The following is a 15,915-nucleotide window of genomic DNA, read 5'->3' as shown; positions in this document are numbered from 1 at the left end:
GCAGCGTAAGAATACAAAGACAGCACGAGTGTGTTTGGTTGATACAATGCTTAGTGCATGGCATGCTTGTCTGGTCGTGGTGGATCGGTATAGTGTGAGGATTCCTCTTGCTGAATTCAATTTCATTTTTGATCATCCACTGCTCATAACCAGCTAATCATGGGCATAAAGAAGTCAGGGCGCCACAGGAACCATTCACGAAGCGCCAAAATAGAAAGAATGGGAATAGTAATCGTTACGTTATCCTGGCCCCATTTTCGCAATACAGTTACCAAGTTCAACCAACGGCGCATTCCTTATACTCCAAGCACGCGAACGCCACTCAAAGTGAAACATAGAACAGCAGTTTTTTTTTTCTTTTTAAGTACACAATTCACAGGTGCAAGAATGAAGCACACGCAATGCAGTAGACAAAATGTTCGCTGCAAATGGCGATGTTTTCAAAGAAGCGTTGAAGTGATTTCATTGCTATACGATGCATTAATTTTGTTGGCAATAGACCTAACATTTTGGCAAGGGTCCTATGTGAATTAAGGAAAAGGAGTTCTTGTCCAAGGCGGTTGTCTATGTGTAATATTGCTAGGACAGTCGATTGAGGAGTAGGTGGCATACATCCTCGTCGTCGAGGCCACACGAACATGTTGGTCACACGCTTAATTCGAAATAAAGTGCTTTTTGTAAGCAGTTCCGAGGCGGAGATGATGTGAGAGAGGGTTGATGCGTCGTGGAAGCTGAGGGTCTAGCTGGTACTCAAGACCTGAGTCAACATCATCACTATCACCATCACCATCCTCAGCAGTAGCAGCAGCAACAACATCAGCACCAGCCAAATTTTATGCCAACTGCAGGACGAAGGCTTCTCCCATCGATCTCCAATTACGGTCTTGCGCTAGCTGATTCCAACTTGCGCCTGCAAATTTCATAATATATTCACCCCAGCTGATTTTCTTCCGTCCTTGACTGCGCTTCCCTTACCACGGCACCAATTTTGTAACTCTAATAGTGCACCTGTTATCTGCCCTGCGCATTATATGGCCTGCCCAGCTCTATTTTTTGTCTCTTAATGTCAACTAGAATATCGGCTATCCCCATTTGCTCTCTGATTGACACCGCTCTCTTCCTGTCTCTTAACGTTACGCCTAACATTTTTCGTTCCATCGCACTATGCGCAGTCCTTAACTCGTTCTAGAGTTTCATTGTTAACCTCCAACTTTCTGCCCCGTATGCTAGCGCTGTTAGAGTGTAATGATTGTACACTTTAACCAAACTGTTACGTGTGGTGTACCCCAGGGGTCAGTTCTGGGACCGCTTTTATTTTCGCTCTTTATTAATGACCTCCCCAATGCAATACAGTGTTCTCAAATTTTGATGTATGCTGATGACACTGCACTTATCTTTACTGGCAACTCACTTGAGTCAATAGAAAATCCTATTAACAATGAACTCCAACGTATCTCGACCTGGTTTCGTAATAATCATCTAACTTTAAACACTGAAAAAACTAAATATGTTATTTTTCGTTCAAAACAAAAGTGTATTGAATTAAGTGATGTTTCTATATGTGTTGACAACAATGTTATTGATAGTGTGTCTTCTTTTAAATATTTAGGGGTCATGTTCGACTGCCACTTGTCTTGGAAGGAACAGGTGCACAGTGTGTGTAAAAAGGTTGCGTACGGTTGTTTTACCTTGTCTAAGGCACGGCGGCACTTTCCACCTGCTATTCTTAGATCACTGTATTTTTCATTATGTCACAGTCATCTCAGTTATTGCAGTGAATCATGGGGAATCACATACAAAACGTATTTAACACCATTGCTAAGACTACAAAAACGTGCCTTGAAAACCATGGGATTACCTTCTTCGAATAGTTCTAACAATAACATTTTTGACGCAATGCAAATCATGTCATTCACAACCTTACGCGATTACAAAATAGCTCTTATGGTTAATAATATTATAAATACCAACTACCCCTTACCTCTTGGTGCATTCAGTATTCCCGTCCGCAACACTAGACAAGCCAGCAATGGCAATTTTAACCTTCCTATTTGCCATAATGCGTACGGAGAAAGACGAATAGAATTTACAGGAGCGAAAATTTGGAACTCGTTGCCAATTGAAGTAAAGCAAGCTAGGAATTTCAAACTGACATGCAAGAAACATTTTTTTGGGAATGGAAGCAAGGCTACAAAGTTAGTTTTTCTTCAATGTGTTTGTGATTGCTGTCCTATATGTTATTTTGTATTGGACCGCTTACTAGCCTCATTGGCTATCGGTCCAAATATCTGTGTATACATTTTGTTTGTGTTACTCAATAAAGACTTCTTGATTCTTGATTCTTTTCAACGACACAGGCAAGTTCCCGTTCAAGATTTGGTAATGCCTTCCGTATGCACTACAAGCCATTTTTACTCTTCTGTAAATTTCCCTCTCATGATCAAGGTCGCCTGTGAGTAATTTACCTAGATAAACGTACTCGTGCACCGACTCTAAAGGCTGACTGGCGATCATAAATTCTTGTTCCCGTGCCAGGCTATTGAACATTACTTTTTTCCTCTGCATATTATTCTTCAACCACAACCTAACAATTTTCTCGCATAAAGTCATCAATAATTTGTTGCAATTCGTCCCCAGTGTTGCTGAACAGGACAGTGTCATCCGAAGGCTGGTGAGATATTCGCCGTTGATCCTCGCTCCTAAGCCTTCCCGATCTAGTAGCTTGAATACTTCTTAGTATGCAGTGTAAATCATTGGAAATATTGTGTCGACTTGCCTTTCTGTCGCCTTTCTTGATAGCTAAGTTTCCACTTTCCTTGGGGAGAACCAAGGTAGCTGCGATATCTTTGTAGATATTTCCCAATATATTCACGTACTCCTGCTGTACTTTTTAATTATGCAATGCCCACATGACTGCTGGTATCGTATCTCTACCAAAACAAATGCCTTTCCTAATCTATCAAATCCATATAGAGAGGTTGCATGTGCTCAGCAGGTTTCTCAATTACCTGATTGATGACACAGATGCGATCAATTGTCGAATATTCCTTCCTGAAGCCAGCTTGTTCTCTTGGTTCATTGAAGTCAAGGATTGCTCTGATTCTATTAGAAATTGTCTTGATGAATATTTTATACTATACTGAAAGCAAGCTAATGGGCCTATAAGTATTCAATTCCTTAACGTTTTCATTCTTAACGATTAGTACAATGTTGGCATTCTCACAGCTCTTTGGTACACTTTATCCCATTTTTGCGGTGGGAGCTTCGTCAAGCTGCCTAAAAGCAGCTTTTTCTCTCACTCCTCGTGTTCTTTGTTGCACATTAAATAAACTTCTACTTCTACTTGTAATCATGAGGCATTCTGTAAAGAGAACCGCAAGCTTTTCAAGCGTAATATCTCCTCCATATTTGGTTAAATCGACTGTTATTCCATTTTCGCCTGCCGCTTTTCACCGGGACATGTCGTGCAAGGCCGCTTTAACTTCATCATTAGTTATGCCTAAAAGGAACCTCTGTGTCCTGTTCAACACTACTTCCAATAGACTTAGCGTGGCTAATCTTGGTACTGTACAGGTCAGTATAGCATTCTTCTGCTGCTTTTACTAGATCATTGAAATTTCTAATGACATTACCCTGCTTATCCTTCACTGCATACATCTTGCCCTATCTTAAGCCAAGTTTTCGCCTGACTTATTTCACCCTGCGGCCATATTTACTGCTTCCTCAATCTTTCCGACGTTATAAATTCGAATATCGCTTACTTTCTTCTTGTTTTTCACCTTTGGCAGTTCAGCGAATCCTATCTGGTCTGTGGGTCAACTGCATATAAAAGCGATTCTTTTGCGCTCTGTGTGAACCAGTACTCCGCTGTGCGCCGGACTGGATGACGGGAATTAGACGGGTTTCCGAATATTCATGAACCGCTTTTGCAAAGCATATCCGGCATTTCATTTCCTTTGATTCCGCAGTGGCTTAGAACCCACTGCAACATTTCATGTTGTCTTAAGGTATTTTAAGAAAACGCAGCTCACACGTGCATCTACTTGTCCGGAAGCGGTATTTTCAGTGCACGTAAGTGTTACCAAGGAACCAGTGGTGACCACCCATTTCCGTGGCAATTTTGGCAGTTTGATAAATCCGATGGCTAGTAAAAATGGCTACGAGCTAGGACATCGTTGAAAACGAAGGGTGTTCCAATCGACACGCATATTTTCGTTCAACTCTGGAATGACAAGTGCTGACTTCATCTTAAACGCGAACAATGTTTCTAGAGCTATTGTGCGCTTTGCTGCACCGTCTTACCTTAATTTTACTTCGATTTGCCCTAATGGCTAGGTTGTGTCAACTCCCGTCAATTAAAACCCAGCGGATGCTTGATTATATTAAATATTCTAGTAATCGACATGAAAATAGGTGTTTGAAATGGAGGGCGCCTGTTGGACATATGGGGCACTGTTGCATTAAACGTTCATACGAATTAGCTGATGTCAAATTAACGAAAGGTGTCGTTACGTAACAGTCAGAAAGCACGGGCCTTTCTCACTTCATAACTATATTCATAGCTTTATCGCTGCGCTAAATAATCCTCTTCATATATGGAGAAACTAAGGCTTCAAGTATATGGCAACTACTTGTAAGGTCGTTTTCAAACATGGAACAGTAGAAGAGCGCATAAAACAGCTGCGCAGCAAGTGCGTACGTAAAAGGCGTCTGCGACTAGTATTTGGTGTTCCGGCTTCACCTTTGCCAAGAACGTTCTGTCATGTTACCTTGTTTACAGCGGCAACTCCTGTCGTCCTGAAGTGAACGACGTTTTCAATAACAGTGGCTAATTTGTTGATCTTTACCTATGTGAATAAGATTGTAGTGCCTTCTCGTGCGATCATACCTGCCATGGAAACTCTCCTGCCATTGCATCCCTTCCTCCTACGATTCTGGCCATGAAGTGCCGGCTCTGGCCGCAGGAGCTTGCTGTAAGAATATAAGGCAATGTCCGCTTGGATTCCGTGTTCGAAAAAAACTGCAATAATCCTCTTCGAAATAAACGTTTCTCTCTATAGGCCCCAGTAAATGACAGTAGATGCGTATATTTGCTGTATAAGTATCTCACGCTCATTTTGCGACTTCCTTTAGTTTTCACAATTTGCTGCTCTAAATGATTGCTTCAAAGTTTCTTGGCTTTTGGGTCTATTGGGTGAGCCTTGGTAACAGATTATTTTTCAGCGTTCGTTCTTTTCTTGCTCTGAGAAGCTTAGCACAGGTGCAAAACTTGTATCGCTCTATCCGCTTGCATTTGGTGTCCAGACAAAAATATTCTTTAGAGTAAATTTTGTTCAGGTGACTCTGAACTTTTACTGTTAGCGCAGCTCCTGCAGCATTACAGGTGGCAGCATATTCGGACCGTGCCACAGTTGCGCGCTGTTACCAGACCGTACATTTATACCATTAACTGCCAGGAAAAATAAAAGGTTGCAAGCTCTATTATTACTTTCTGTTAACGTACCGACGCTGGTTTATATTATATCATAACACACTGCTACCGTTCTAAAGCATATAATAAGTTGATATGTACAACGATAAATCACGACAACTTACCGGCCATTAAACGCTGATTTCCGAAGATCAGAAAGACACAAATGACAAAAAGATGCATATTCGACTGACTGTAATTTTTTCTTTGACTGCATGTAAACTGATCGTATGCTGCGTTAGAGCCGCTGCATCAGTGTGCGCAGAAACGTAGGCTTGCGTGCGCTTAAATAACTGTCCTGTCACAAGCAAAACTTTTTTGTGTCACCGGAAGTTTACAAATTTAGCTGTTGTTTTCTCTCTTAAGATGTGTTTTCTTCTATTTACTGTTGACAAGGCCGTTTGCTGACAGAATGAGGTCATTGCATTCTCGGTACGTGGTGCCGCACCGTAGCCATACCGGACAAGGGCAAAGCTAGGTCACGAGGGAAACCCACGTATCCTTCGTTCTCAGAATACCTCCGTTCCACTTTGTTGTTCCTGTTACTGCAAATTAGCGAGTAAACGATTTACTTAAAGCGAGCATTATCGTTACACTTTCTTTACTGTAATGACAAACAGCATTGCGCCACATTCTGATAGCAAGCAAGCTCATCGTCCGCATTATGGCATCAACCTGTACGTTCTGGCTCTAAACAGAGGAAGCTTTCGCCAAAGGCTTTAGTTACTTAAGCTGACAGCACCTATTTATGGCCGCATAATGCGGTGTCGCGAAGAAAACAGTTGTTCTAGCTGCTGACTTTTGGTCTAAGTTACAGCGACAGCTAATATTATAAACGCTGCACTCGGAAATCCCTCTCAATAACAAAGCGTCCTTAGTTGCGAAAATTTGATTTCGCGACGCACATCAGATACCTAGTTAGATAAGGTGAACCACATAAGTTCGGAAGGTGTGAAATGACTAATCCTTGTCGTGCCTTTTTTTTCTTTCTTTTTAATGAGATGAAAATAGAAAAGTTGTCGCCGTTTGTCGCCGTTTGCTCGTAACTGCTACGTGCCCTTTTCACTTGGTTGATTAAACAGGATTTAAAAAATCGGTAAACTGTATAAATTCTGACATTAGGTAAAACAGACATAAAACAGAACAACATATAACGACACTAAAAGTAAAAGTCTCTCTCGAAAAGTTTTCTCTGAAAGAAAGACCGCGGATATTTGAGGTACCCAAGTTTGTTTCAGGTGCACGAATGAGACACAATTAAAAACGATGCCGTGGAGTCAATATTCGTTAAATATGGTAGCATCTCCGAAGCAACGTTGAAGGGTTTTCATTGCTTTGTGATAGAATACTTTTCATGCCCATGGGCCCAACATTTTGGAAAGTGAAAAAGTTCCGATTTTAATAGATCGAACGGAGCTATTGTTGGAGGCGCTGTATGAGCAATGCATTTGGGACAGTTGAGGAGTAGCTACTAAACGTCCTCGTACGCCTTGGGAAAAATGAAGAACGAGAGATAACAAAAGCTGCTTGTCGCGCGCATTGACAAAACATATTGTGCATGCTGGTGAAAAGAAAGAAAATATTATGAAATATAAAACGAACAAAGCAGACAATAACGTCGTTTATTATGTCGGATTTATCACCGTGGGTGTCAAGTTCTTTTCTATGGCGAAGACACTTGGGCCGCGACATGTTGGGTATGACTTGCTGCGACAAGGGCCCAGTGCACTTCTCTATGACGCGTGAACTATGCGCTTTGGAGACTAAGGTTCCTAGGAAAACTACGCTTCACAGCCCACTTGAGCCATTCTCAGAAGGTTGTTGGTTCGAGACAAGTAGCGAACGCAGTCTGATTTACAGGTCACTGTTAGCCACACTGCCTTCTGCGCAATGGCAACGGCCGTTGTAAATTTCTAGTATGTGTAACACGAAGGGATAAGAAACACGTTCGTTTTGCATCTTGTATAGATCGCCAAAGGACGCCTGGCGTGAGGCGCAGTCATTCATAGAAGGAAGTAATGGGTTCCAATAAGCTTGAGAACCAAAACCAGTGGTGGCTATATCACGTCTAGAAACGCATGGTAAAAGTAAGTTGTTTCGAACCAGGGGTTTACAGTAGGTGATGTAATTGCTTTTTCGTGTGCACTAATCCCACGCTCAGACAAGCACGCAGGAGGCTGTCCGTGCATAACTTGTACCGTTACCGTCTTTTTTGGAACGTTAGCAGCTGATAATAAGCTTCTGATGTAATATATTCTTGTTATAAGAAACAGGGAAAGTTCTCCAGTGATCACAGCTCTTTGGCATGTTCTTGGATCCAATCAATATAGTTGGGCACTCTTGTGTAAACGCCAGCATGCGTGAGGCGAGCGCAACCTCGTCCAAACGAAACTATGCCCACTAGCACAGATGTTCCGTTTTGGTACTGGATTGCGGGTCCACCGGAGTCGCCCTGTAACAAAAGCACAGAAAACGTTCTAATACATCCTATTGCATTGTGCAGTGAACTAAGAACGTACTGCCACGTCAGAACGCACGCGATTTCGGAAACGGCTCTGTCGTAAATAAAAATAAATGATAATATTGTTTTCACAACCATGCTCGGCTGTGTACGTTTGCCTTGCGAACCACGTTACGAGTACCGTTGTGCTTGAAAAGCAATTGGTTTTCCCTTTTTGCCTTCAGTTTTCAGCCTATCAAATGAGAATCGTTGTTTATAAGTTATTCGATGTGAAAGGAAACCGTATGCTTCGAACATGATGCAGGTGCGACAGGCTATGCATAAAACATGTCATTTTATGTACTTCTTATGCATCTAAGATGGATGAGGCTTCCTTGCTGTCCAGTGTCATTCTTTATCTTCTCCATTTTTGCTACTGTTTGTGAATTGAACTTTTCCGATGTTACATCAATGATGCCATCTCACAATAGCGTGCTTACATATTCCGCCACTACTTCGCAAAAAGAAGTATTACATAATGATTTTTGTGATAGATTTTTTCCTTGCGAAATAAGGAACCCTTAAATACCACAGATATACATAAGAGGAATTACATTGCTTATCGATGGTCGCAGAATCGTGCTTATAGTGATAGCGTGTGTAACAGTTACTAAGTGCGTGATTTTGTCATAGGAAAGCATCACATAAGGACAGAAAAGAATGGATGAGATGATAGGTAGCACGAAAAAAATGAAGATGAGACGCAAGGAAAGAACGCAAACGATAGTTTAAATGCGACTTCCAGTACTGTTTCTTCAACGTACCACAACGCGGCACGTAAACTATTTTCTGCATATCTGCAGCTGCCTGTCGGTATCAAAGAGAGAGAGAGAGAGAGAGATAGAGGAAAGGTGAAAGGCAGGGAGGTTAACCAGAGGGGAGGATCCGGTTTGCTACCCTACGCTGGGGAAAGAGGGGAGGGGGAGGTAAAGTGATAACAAAGTAGAGATAAAGAAAGAAAGGAGCGCGTTCTGCATAAGTAGTCTAGCTGACTGTATCATAACTCACCATTTTCTGCCAGAGCGGCCGTCAGAACTAACTTGTGGTGCTAAATATAAAGCTCGCTTCCTTTTGTTTGCACCAGACCTATCCTGTTATGTACGTATGAAAACGTACAATCTGATTCGTAACAAGCTCCTTTTGTTCACCTCAAAAATTTGTACCCTTTTGTTCGCACGTCTGTCAGATTATGTGTGCTGTCATCGTTCTCGCTTGTGTTACGTCTCTATTGCCGTGCACTTGGTGTCTTCCCACTATTATCGGCTAAACATGCGTAGTTTTGCTTGAAACAAAGGTGCGCACACATAATTTTTTTGTAAGGAATGGCACTTTTAGAAGATGCAGTTGTTGCTGTGCGACTGCAAATTGCACCTGAAAGAATATAACGCGTTTAAAACTACAGCATCTAGCCATCGTGTCTGTTTACATATCCTTAGATACATTTTCTTAATACGCGCGCGCGTGCGTGTGTGTGTGTGTGCGTGTGTGTGTGTGTGTGTGTGTGTGTGTGTGTGTGTGTGTGTGTGTGTGTGTGTGTGTGTGTGTGTGTGTGTGTGTGTGTGTGTGTGTGTGTGTGTGTGTGTGTGTGTGTGTGTGTGTGTGTGTGTGTGTGTGTGTGTGTGTGTGTGTGTGTGTCGCGCGCCGTTGTTCTTCCCTGCTCAGGAGGTACAGATGAGCCCTGCCACATGTGCAGATCACAGGTCTTGTCAATAACTTATAAACTACGGCATAATTTAAAACTTTTTTGACGAAGAATTTGCTTGTTATGAGCGCATATTTCCTGGCTCCCACTTCGTCTTTTCAATTTAGAACATCTATTGCAGGAAAGAAAGAATGTTATTGTTTAAAGTTTGGTGATCAAAATAATGTGACGGTAAAATAGCAACATGCCTGTTAACAATAATGTCAGGCAGGTTAGCAGTCATGCATTTAACATTTGTCACGTCTTCTATCTGCATCCGTTTGCCGTGACACTCTTCGGGCCGGTTCTTGCAATGTAGCCCCAGTAAAGAAACTCAAATGTCGGGAATGTAAATGACAAGTCTAAGGATGTGACATAATAAGTGACAAATAAGCCACTTGACGTGTCATCTACAGTGACCAACAGTGGTCTAACAAGGGGATGTCTGCAGCCTGGAGCCACCATTTCGACAACATGGCATGTTAGAATAGCCCCCTTGTCGAAACGTTGGCCTGCAAATGTCTGGCTTGCCCAAGGCCTCCATCATAATGTCTCCATCTTCCTGTGCACCGCTTTCTTGTTTGCACCCCCCGAATAGCGCAGTTAGTGCTGCTTCTCGCAAAACTTACTGCTTGAGAGCACGAGGAGAAATCCTTTCAAAGTGGCCCTCACCAACCTAAAAATTTGATGCACTTCAGCACTGCGACACCTGACATACGTCGGCGGGCGTACCTGACAAGAATCTTTGCCACCCAGCAGTTCGCCGGCGCAAAACATCGTCTCCTTGTCGTAGGCGCTGGCCAGAGTCCCCGGCTGCACATACTGCAGCGCGCAGTAGGCGTCGTTTGTCACGCGAACGGCCACGGCGAGGAGTTCTGTTGAGATACGGCCTCCTGGAAAGAGTTTAAGGATAATATGATATAAAATGGGACGATAGGTAGAAAGGATGTGTGCAAATCGTCTTGTACTTGATGGACAGATAAAGATGATAAATAAGACGCAATATAATTACTTTAATGGGCCAGATAAATCCACAGCAAATGTACTTGCTTTTTGCGCTCCTGTGTTTTTGAAACGGCACAAAAGCTGGTAGTGTTACTGTTATTGCACTGCTCGCTGTTTCTTTTTTTTTTTGCAAACATTTATTGCTTTTTTTTTCTAAATATGTGTGACGCCACGTGACACAATTTCGTCTCATCGCGTGAATTGCTTGAAAAGGCGGCATATATTACATGCGGGACAAAATTATTCTACTGCTGAAATTAATTAATGAATTGATAGCCCGTGTTGCTACAGCCTGAATGAAGTCGAGTCGCGGGGAAGTTATGTTCATTTAGTTGAAATGTTGAGGTCAGCACACATTTAAGACATTCGGCACTAAAATACGCTAAACATACATTGTCGTGCCTGTTAATTTTCCGAAAACCCATCCTCGCGTACTGCTGCACGAATGAACCTGAACGCCAACGCTCATCGAAGCATGCATGACTCACGTTCCCTTGTATCACCTTATATGGTCCTTATACTTCTCGGTTTCGTGATAACTTCCTGTCGACTAAACGTTCGTTTAAACTGCCTCTCCAAACTGCCATATAGAAATAAAATCGGAGAGCCTGTACTTGAGGCAGCTGCCATAGTAACGAGATCAGATGAAACACGCGCTACCACACGGAATGCGACCGGAAGCAGCACACTAACACGGCGCTTCATATGTCGTCCCGTGCGGTTGCCCTGTTTTCGTCTGATGATGAACCAACTAGCCCGACAGACAGTCCTTCAAACACCCCTAGCGTAATTGTCCCGTTTGCATTTCGTCTGTGCGTGAGTACTTGTCGTCGTACCTTATAGGTCCAAAACACTTGTTTTTACAATCGCCAGTTTACAACACACTGCACTAAGTCCTTCTGACGAAGTTTCAGCTGCTTAAGTTACCAAGTTTCAGAGTAGCCAACCAAACTGCTTACTCCGGTTAACCTCCTTGCCTTTCGTGTCTTATTTTCCCTCTTTCAGCTAATTGTTCTTCCACAATCTTTACTTACTAACCCAGCCCATTTATTTATTTATTTATTTATTTATTTATTTATTTATTTATTTATTTATTTAAAGTTACACTGTCACAAAGCGGTTGCGCTATCTTTTTTTAATAATTTTCCAGCCAGTTCGTGACATGATACGTCTGTGTAATGTGACGTGTCGCTTGCCGTGTCTTCATTTTTTTTCCCTTGGTTTTATTCTCTTCAATCGAGTTCACATCTGCTCTTCTATATAGTACGTTTTTATGCAAACGACCAGATTAAGGCACCCCATATTCACCTTCGCGCGTGGTGCCCCAACCGGACACGACAACGGCGTCGCGTATCTTGCGGCCGGCGTCCGGCAGGCACACCGCGGTCACGCATCCACCGGAGCCGTCAAAGTCGAACGGCTGCTCCAGCCTGAGCAGCGCGATGTCGTCCCGCATGCCTCGCTTGCCGAAGTTCTCGTGCCGAGCGGACGACTTCACTCGACGCTGTTGGTAGTGCGCGCTCCTCTTCTTGAGGTCGACGTTGCCCGCCACGACGTCTAGCATAACGGGGTTTATCCTGCGCAGCAGCAAAATATTTCTTGCTTACTTTGGATAAGCGCTAAGGAGCAACGCTAAATGGGCTTAGACTGGCATTCTTTTCGCAGTGCAATTGCCAGTTTTTATAATTGCATAACTTTGAAGAAGAGGTTGCATTTGCGCGGCACTGGAGTGGAAAACACAATGAAACCACAAAAGAAATAATCTGCTGAAGCCATCGACGATGACTGTCAATGTAAGCAAATAGCCCGAGAGAGAGAGAGCGAGACAGAGAGAGGGGGGTGAAGAGAGAACCAGCGATCGTTTTCTTTGACACCGGCCGCCGACCGACTACCGACCAACCACAAGAACCGTCGAAAGAGCTATAGAAAGGTATAGAAAGGCGCGAACAAATCTAAAATTATGCACATGATTCCATCAAGGCACAGAATATAGCACAATAGCATGCAAAAACATGTTTAAACCTGCACAGTGCGGTAAAGAAATAATATCACTCTAATTAACTAGCGCGACTGACTGTCTGGTCAACTCTTAGGCTCACTTGAACTAGAGATTTCTGTCTAATTCACCTATTTATCTTACAAATATTTACTAGTGGGGAAATAATGGCAGAACTTCACTTCCTTGTATTGTTTTTCCAAAAGACTCCGAGCCGGCTCGTAAGTGTGACGTCGCGGACTCTGGATACGCGATGTCACTTTATTTTATTCGCTTGGATTGCCACGCGGCATAACGTCAGCATGAAACTAAATATACGCATACAGGCCCATTTCATAGAGGTACTGCAACGGTGCATTATAAAATATGTTGTCCATAATCCATCGTTCACAGTCTTAGGTTTGATCACTGCTCAATTCATCACCTTTAAGCGCACTTTTGTGAATCACTTTTGTCCCAGGGCGCGTCCAAAGTAAATGGCGGTACGCTTGCTAATTTATCTTATTTGCTATCTATCAGCGAGACAAGGTCTGGCATCACTAAGTCTGATTTCAACCAAATGACCTCAACGCATGCTTTCTTGGCCTCAAAGGCTTATACGCAGTCAGAACTAGAGTATGAAACAATGGTTCATACATGAAAAGCAGTATATGTACGCACCACTGTCAACAAAATCGAATAAAATGCGCGCGCAGAAGGAGCAGCTCACCTTCCGCTGAGGCAGTGCGCAGCAGTGACGACAGTGTCTGGAGAAATGATTGATCCTCCGCAGAAGTGGTAACCGTTCACTTGAAGTGATACCTTTAATAAGACGCCACAAAAGACAGCCGTTAAAAGAAAACACTGAAAGACAGCAGTGATGCAATGTAAGAATTGTCAAATTGCATTTCAGAAATTGCAAGCACAGGTAGTTCTGCCCACTCCATAGATGTTCAGAGCCAAAGAATGCACGACAGGTAGAGCATCAGAATTTTGTTCTGGGAGATTGTTCGACCCCTCCATCACGTATGTGATCTTTGTTGTTATTTGAAATGGCCCGAAAGGGGGCGAAAACCAGAAGCCTATCATGCCTACCGAAACGGGCCCAGTTCTAGGCAAAGAATGCTTCTCATTGAAAAAAAAAAAAGCCGCGTTTAATATACCTATTTCTTGCATTAATATTTGTTAGATGCACGCAAAACACACTGCTTCTTCTTGTTACCTCTTTGGTATCGTCTGCAAATGCTTGCCTTAAAAAGAACCTGTAGAAGTCGCAGCCAACTGCATTACAACGTAAAGTGGGGCTTCCAGTGTGCGCTTTATAAACTCTTTGCGCAAGCACGACATAAGTACTAGCAACCGAAGTGAGCGCCTGTCTTGTGTTTGAACTTCCTTTTGTGCTGTGTCTTTTTTGAGCTTAGAAATTTGTCAAACTCAAAGCACGGCCGCTTGTTTCCTCGCACTAAGCCACAAATATATTCCTGTGCAAAAGAGCATGTGACCAAGGAATGCGTACCTGCCATGGAAATTCGCATTGCTTGGCTGGTCTTCCCCCCACAATCTTTCCTGAAGAGACGTTCCTCAATCCGCAGTCGCCTGCTGAAACGAATAATGCTAGAATAGAATATATGTTTGCGAGTGCACTCAGCTGACATAAGGAGAAGTGACCGCAGCGGCCGTTATGTCGTCTAGTATAACAAATTATGCGGAAACTATAATCAACGTCAAATCGAGACATATTATTTAACGGTCCGAAGCAACTCGGGGCCTACAAGAGTATTGCGGTGCTCTGAATTAATTTTGACACCTGGCATTCTTCAACGTGCACTTTAACGTTAGTGCGGATACCCTAATGGAAATAATGAGAGAAGTGCGACCTTGATGTCTCCGTCGAAATGTAAAATCAATGTTAGTAATAAAACTCTGAGGAACGGTGAAGCACCTGCGTTATAACTTTACAGCTTGGAGGTATGCATAGTGTGGAAAAAAATAAGCTGACCGGGAAAGTTATGCTAATATCGTTTTGCCTCCCGCATTGTGCTCTCATTCACATCGTATGGCGTATGACACAAGAAACTGTTTTTATCGCTCGAGACTCATAGTTGTCTTTGTTTATCATAAAAACCATGACCCGACAGACTTCATCATCCACTGAAATTATTGTTAAAGCGAAAACGTCAGTTCATATTCACATGACCGGTATGAATTTAGTTTGGACTGTTTGCAAAAGCATTCATCAAATTAACACTGATGCAGGTATTACATCGCGATGTCTCGGTTTTAATCTTTGCAGGTTTAAATATTTAGATGTTGAGTATCTTACGCATCTCCCATTGTACAGGTTATTTTCTTTCACATATGCCTTTACCAATTTCGCAAAAACTAGATCTGTGAGTTGCATATGTGCAGTACAATACGACAACCTGTTCCATGTGGGTGTCAAATAAATCCCCATTTCCTTGGCTAATTGGGAACGCCAACACATCGTAAACCAAACATTAGTTAATAAAACATGGACAGTTATCATTGTTACAGTTAAATATAAATAGTGCTAAACCGACAAGATCCTGCACGAGACACAGGGTTCCTAAATGAAAAAGCCATGTACGATATACATTACCCATGGCGATTCCAAGCAAACCGAGCAGTATAACAAAACCGAGTGCTTCACGGATTTCCATCCTGACGACCGAAGTGCAGGAGTTCCTTGCTGATCTGTTTAAACTCGAAGTAACCTACCTCTCTTCTCTATCATGGTCTTCAAAAGAAGTTCAGTGACCGACAAATGTTCGTGGACTGGTCTGAACTCATCATTTTTGTTTCTCACAGCAATGCTGGTACTGACGTAGTTTATCAGTGTGAACAGCGCTCTCACTACGATAGTGTAGTGACGTGATTTACCGGTCGTTGGAGGAAACCTGTGGGCTCTGAGTCGCGAAGTGCCGTAAAACAAGATGTGTGCTGGCTGAAAAACACGCGTGCACGAGAAGTGGGTAGCAGCTCTTGTTTTTTAGGTTATGTATATTTCAAACGACAAAGGCTCTGTGAATTTGGCAGCACGTATAGTTGTGAAAAAGACATGATACACGATGGTCTGCGATGCGTCCAGCAAGACTTCACTATGCAATTATGCCCGTGCTTCGTTCGGGTTATGCACAGTGTCGTTCTTAAATGCGTCCTCTTTCAGCACTAGAACCCCATCCACGTAATTCGAATCTCCTTGTGCAGTTTTCCAGAGACTTTTGTATCAGCAACACTCGCACACTGTGCATCACAATACCCGA

At 42.8% G+C, this 15,915-nt stretch overlaps 1 protein-coding gene across 1 annotated transcript in view; it reads right to left on the bottom strand.

Annotated features, from left to right (window-relative positions):
• The window catches only part of LOC126532172 (transmembrane protease serine 9-like), a 52,030-nt gene extending 37,005 nt beyond the window's left edge, over positions 1-15,025 (bottom strand). Inside the window, exons 1-5 of the mRNA XM_055071249.2 lie at positions 14,148-15,025; positions 13,362-13,453; positions 11,965-12,233; positions 10,384-10,544; positions 7,764-7,922 (exon numbers count right to left, since the gene is read on the bottom strand). Of these exons, the coding sequence (XP_054927224.2) occupies positions 7,764-7,922; positions 10,384-10,544; positions 11,965-12,233; positions 13,362-13,453; positions 14,148-14,369 (903 nt within the window). The 5' untranslated portion in view covers positions 14,370-15,025. The remainder of the gene's footprint in view (positions 1-7,763; positions 7,923-10,383; positions 10,545-11,964; positions 12,234-13,361; positions 13,454-14,147) is intronic.
• Positions 15,026-15,915: the final 890 nt, after the last annotated feature.

Source organism: Dermacentor andersoni, chromosome 5 (genome assembly GCF_023375885.2).
Source record: "Dermacentor andersoni chromosome 5, qqDerAnde1_hic_scaffold, whole genome shotgun sequence".
NCBI lineage: Eukaryota > Metazoa > Arthropoda > Arachnida > Ixodida > Ixodidae > Dermacentor > Dermacentor andersoni.
The sequence above is the reverse complement of the archived record's forward strand: the minus strand, read 5'-3'. Positions and strand labels throughout refer to the sequence as shown.